At 30.7% G+C, this 6,000-nt stretch overlaps 1 protein-coding gene across 1 annotated transcript in view; it reads right to left on the bottom strand.

Moving 5' to 3' along the window:
- Positions 1–3,080: 3,080 nt before the first annotated feature.
- Positions 3,081–6,000, bottom strand: part of LOC139487986 (uncharacterized) — a 29,043-nt gene continuing 26,123 nt past the window's right edge. The window contains exons 9-11 of the mRNA XM_071273279.1: positions 4,944–5,121; positions 4,116–4,286; positions 3,081–3,329 (exon numbers count right to left, since the gene is read on the bottom strand). Of these exons, the coding sequence (XP_071129380.1) occupies positions 3,232–3,329; positions 4,116–4,286; positions 4,944–5,121 (447 nt within the window). The 3' untranslated portion in view covers positions 3,081–3,231. The remainder of the gene's footprint in view (positions 3,330–4,115; positions 4,287–4,943; positions 5,122–6,000) is intronic.

The raw sequence follows: 6,000 nt of genomic DNA, 5'->3' as shown, positions 1-6,000 counted from the left end.
TGTCCAAGATTCTGTCATGCAGTGTATCTTGGGTTTTTGATGGACTTTATTAATTTAGTTTGATGGACCAGATCAGATACGTATTTATTATATTAGGAAAATAAAATTAAAGGGGGTCATTGCGCCTTTGAGTATCCAAACTTTCGTGTGTTCTATTGTATTTAGAAAGTTAAGGCTAATATTGAAGTGTACAACTCAAGATGTGCTCAATTATTTACACATATATTTAAAATAGATGGAGCATTTTAGTACATACATACGTTATGTTTGGTTAAACAACGTGCATTAAAACATAACTTTATTTTGTTTGTTCTTTCAAAATCAAAAAAAGGGCCTTGGTGGCAGATTGGTCTCAGTAGTTTCTACTGTAATCATAAGCCAGTCAACACCGAGGTTGTGAGTTCGAACTTCTCGTGCGATATATGGAATGCACAGTTTTCTGAAAAATGGGTGTCAAAATGTATTGAGCAAAAACTCAAGGATCAGTTTCAACAAGAATGCTTTGCATTTGTTGCAGAATCACCTAAAACTTTATGCTATCGTATTTTTAAAAATAATTTTCAATTGGAAAAATATTTTTCTGTTTTACCTTACAAATTCATTTATACATTAAGCAAATATAGATGTGGTAGTCACCACTTGTCGATTGAGTCTGGAAGGTGGCAGGGTTTATCGAGAGAAGACAGAATATGCCGTCTCTGTTACTCAAACGACATTGGTGACGAGTACCATTACATTATGAATTGTGGATCTTTTATGTTTGAAAGAAAGAAATTTTTACCTACATACTGCTGGTCAAACCCTAATATCTATAAATTTAATCAACTGTTTAATTCATTTAAAAAGTCATAAGAAACGAGTGACTGGTGAAAAATAATGTTCATCCAATTCTTGAACCAATGCATGTATATATCATAAACTTAGTCCTCTGTGCACGATTTTATTATTTTTTACGCAAATATATCGTATAATTGTCAATTTTTTTTCTATCTGTTTGTTATGATTTAACAAATATGGCTACTCATTAAATGTCGTGTTTTGAAGCCGAAGTTTACCGATTGTCACCTTATAGTAAATAATCAACAAAAAACATGGGTATTTAGCACGTGTTTAACATATACAATCAGGTAATTGTTTATTTTAATGACAGATTCATGCGTATTGCTATCACCGGATTGTTACGAGGAGGACCACGCTTAGGTCACTATGCATACGGAAAATATGTCGGCGAATTGCTTCCTGGCAGCAAGCAATTAAAAATAAGCAACCTTCTTCTAAATGTGGACAAATTAAAGAATTTTCCTCAGAAAAAAGTATATGTACATAAGTTGTATAATGAAAACTATCCATTTAGTTTTAAAAAAACATATGCATATATTTTTTTTAATTTGAGGTTTCATATGACTTTAATATTGTAATATTAGAAAAACTATGTAAATTTATCAAAGTTATAAATGTGAAAGTCAGTCCTCCAAGTTAATTTCATTGTATTGTTCACACATGCTTGTAAAAATTGTACCTTATAGTTATATTTATGTATGTTCTCTATAACTATGTAATTGTAGTTTTATGAGAAATAAAGTATTCGTATTCGTATTCGTGCGGGTGCACTCGCCTCCAATCTTAATTGACTAGGATTGTCAGTTTTCCTATCGAAGGTCGGTAGTTTTCTACGGGCACCCCGGCTTCCTCCACCAATAAAAACTGACCGCCTCGAAATATCCTAAAGGCGGTGTTTAAAGTGGCGTTAAAACACCAAAAATCAATCAATCAATCAAATTCAAAAAACAAATATATTCTGGCCAAAAAGAAAATTTACAAGCAATTATTGTACTACTGTTTCTATAAATATGGTTGAAGTACAAAGTGTTCAAATTCATACTGTTCAACAAAAAGAGGAGGTATAAGAGCAATTATCTGGCCCAAGAAAATACAGAATAGTATAATAATTTAAAACTAAACAAAAGTATTTTAATTTTAATGATAAATGAACAGCTTGTTATAATTTAGCACTTTAGTGTATACGTATAAAGGTGACTTGTGAACTCACTCGTCATAAACAGGTCTAAATTGACATAGTTGATATAATATAGCAAATGAATGTATAATTTTTGTTTACAATGGATATGAAACAATGCTGCTTTTTCATTTTCATATTCAAGGGGAAAAACAGTACTCTACGAATTTTATGAATGAGATGAATTGATGTCGTGTTTTCAATCTGTGTATGAGTAATGCATTAATGATGAGTACTAAAGAGATCGATTTACTAAGGACCTTATACTTTCACTGTTCTCTTATGAAGGTGAAATGTATGAAATATTTGGAAGCATTATATCATAGTATCTAGGATAATCCTCGAATGGAGGGTATTAAAGGGGCACTAGCTGTCAAATTCGTGGTCACTGATTTGACTCAAATTCTCATATTTGATTTATAATAATGTAAAACATTTATCCTAACTGCCAAAAGTCTAAAATAAACAGTTTACAGAGCATGGGGTAGATAATATGAAGGTTCGTTTCGTGTGTTTTTTTAGTCCAGACGCCATCTAATTAACTATCGATTTGACCTCAGATGACCATATAAGCGACGTAAACATAAATAAAGATATGAATAGATTAACTAACACGTGCAATAGGATTTTTTTTAGGTCTGTTTGAGTTTATTTTATAGATTAAAAATATATGTTTCTCATTGTTTTTAACCGTATAAGAGTGATTTTATATGGATCGAATCAGTAATCAAATGATTTACCGTAGTTTCACATTCATAGTAGACATTCTTTTTCTTTAAATAACCAGTACACGTACAATGCATGCGTTGTCAATCTCTAGCTAGGGGTTAAATTTAAGTTCACATGAATACGGATTTAATGAGGTCGACTAATTCACTTGCAAGTGAATGAGTAATTATCTATGTTTCTTCGCTTAATTTTACAAAATTGAACCATTTTGGATGCTAAAAGCGAATTATTATTTCACTATTTCACTTTCATTATTGATTGAACAAAAAAAATCTTACTTTAGTTTTTTATATCTTAGCTAGTGCCCCTTTAACATTTTCACAAAAAAATCTTTTTAGCAGCGCACACAGATATCACAAATGCAATCGGTGTACAAAACTAGTTTTATGTGAAAGGTGTTCTGTCTTCTTTCTGTTTGCATATTGTGATTTTTTTTTAACAAAAAGTAGTTCTTTTCGAAGGACTGCAGTGTTTGTTGAGTATCGTTATAACCAAAATACTGTAAAAAGTAACGTGAAGCAGGACACCGCTGTCATCAAACCTATTGGTGTCAAACTAAGAATCAGTGCTCTGAAAAACCAATCTGAAAAGATATAGTTAACATATACCAGAAGTTTGATTAGAACATTGTAACTAATAACAATTTCCGATTTTCATAACATATTTCAATTTATGCGAATAAAGTTAGCCATAAAATAAATTTTAATGAAAAAGTAACCGAACGACACAACAGCAAATAAAATTTACATGTCGAAATACGGTCTTCAACATTTATTATAGACACATATCTATTTAATTTAAGTTCTTAATCTTTCCGAGTCCCAATAAGAAAAAGTTTCACGGAGATTACCAAAGATTTGCTTTTGATTCACAATCTATTAATGGTTTCATAAATTATCTAATGAGGTTTCTGACATCGGAGGTTCAGTGAAACCAAATGATAGATACTTTTGAAATCCATGCTGCGACACAGAGACTATTGTGTTTGCAAATAAACATTTTTCTCTAACATTTTTTATTTGAGCGTCTCTGTTGAGTCTTATATAGACGAAACGTGTGTCTGGCATATCCAATTATAAGACTGGTACCTTTGATAACTATTCATATATAATTGTGGTATATAAACGTGTCTGATATTGAAACCATTGTGTTGACCTCAATAAATATGTTCTTTTTTGTCGTAATTATAAACCCCACAACCCGCCACTTATTTGAAAGTTTCGTTTTGTTTTATAAAAATGATTGATATTGATTTTTAAATGTAGGTGAAAGTAGATAAACAATGCAATTTAAAACATTAATTTGACTTAAATTTAAAACATAAATATATACCATATATTTTCTTTGTTTAAGAAATGACAATATTTACCAGGTGGGACATATGGCTCAATGATTTTCACTTCTGTCAATCTTAGAATTAAATAACTGTACGACGAACCATATGGATCTTGACAACATACAAACACACGATACGAATCAATGTCACTGTATTCAAATGCTGGTTCTGCTATGGTATATAGCCAAAAACCAGTAACATTTCCTATGATATAAAAAAAAATTATTTACATTTCACAGACATTGCTTTCATTATACATAACAAACATTAATCATAATTCCAAAGTTCTGATAATTCGTTTCTGATTTGAACCTACGAGTAATATTGAAAAATTGACGTTGTAAACCCTTTAGTATACATATAATATTTTATAATTCAGACGTGCGTTCTAATTCCAATTACTTATCAGTAGCGGTCGAATGAAAACTGTCAAAAGGTCAAATAATAGTTGAAATTGGAGAGTATCGAGGACCAACAAGTTTTGCCAAATACACCGTATCTAAGGGTTTGAAAATTCGTAGTATATCTTAAACATTCGAGGTAAAAAATCACTGTGATTGTTTTGAATATATATTTGCAAGACACAAAATGGCAGATTAAGCTGAATTTAATCTCTAAATTCTATGGTTTGTAGTTTACGCTTTATTGCAGAAATTTGGGTTTTCCATGCATAATGTATACAAAATCTGTCAATTTTGAACACCGTGTAGCGTAAAAATAAGCCCCGTGACCCACTCTTTTTGTATTTTTTTTTGAAAAAGCATGATATAAACTACATTTTGGCAAATTATTAAAAAATTCTATGGATTATAATTTAGACACCCATCTACCTTAAACCAAAGATTGGTACACGAAGCATACCATATACATCAGTTGTGTTTTTCAGCTCAAAGTTGAACGTATTAGGTAAAGTGAACGGCATGGTACAGCATATGTCATCCTTGGTAGCATCTGTAACATTGATTTGGAATAAAGGAAGTGCCGTTTTGGTCGTCTCAAGTATTTCAATGATGTGAGGAAGGTTGTTAATAATAGGTGGCTAAAAGAAAACAAAGATAATGATAGGTGGCTAAATGAAAAAAGTTACTAATAGGCGACTAAAATAAAAGTTAATGATAGGTGCCTAAAAGAAAATAAGAATAATGAAAATTGGCTAAAACAAAAAAGTAAATGATAGTTGGCTAAAACAAAAAAAGTAAATGATAGGTTGCTAAAACAAAAATGAAAATGGTAGGTGACTAAAACAATGAAAGGCAGCTAAAACAAAAGATAATGATAGGTGGCTAAAATAAATTAAAAGTTAATGATATGCGGCTAAAACAAAATAAAAGTTAATGATAGGCGGCTAAAACAAAATAAAAGTTAATAATATGAGGCTAAAACAAAATAAAAGTTAATGATATGCGGCTAAAACAAAATAAAAGTTAATGATAGGCGGCTAAAACAAAATAAAAGCTAATGATAGGCGGCTAAAACAAAATAAAAGTTAATAATATGAGGCTAAAACAAAATAAAAGTTAATGATATGCGGCTAAAACAAAATAAAAGTTAATGATAGGCGGCTAAAACAAAATAAAAGTTAATGATAGGCGGCTAAAACAAAATAAAAGTTAACGAACGGTGTGTAAAACAAAACTAAAGTCAATGATATGAGGCTAAAACAAAATTAAAGTCAATGATAGGAGGCTAAAAGAAATTTAAAGACAATTATGGGTGGCTTAAAGAAAATAAAAGTTGAACGTATTAGGTACATTTATGAGTTTGACTGTCCCTTTGGTATCTTTCGTCCCTCTTTTAGGTAAAGTGAACGGCATAGTGCAGCAAATTTTATCCTTGGTAGCATCTGTAACATTGATTTGGAACAAAGGAACTGTCATTTTGGTCGTCTCAAGTATTTTAATGATGTGAGGAAGGTTGT

This window comes from Mytilus edulis, chromosome 9 (genome assembly GCF_963676685.1).
Source record: "Mytilus edulis chromosome 9, xbMytEdul2.2, whole genome shotgun sequence".
In the NCBI taxonomy this organism is placed as follows: domain Eukaryota; kingdom Metazoa; phylum Mollusca; class Bivalvia; order Mytilida; family Mytilidae; genus Mytilus; species Mytilus edulis.
This window is presented reverse-complemented; position numbering and strand designations above follow the sequence as displayed.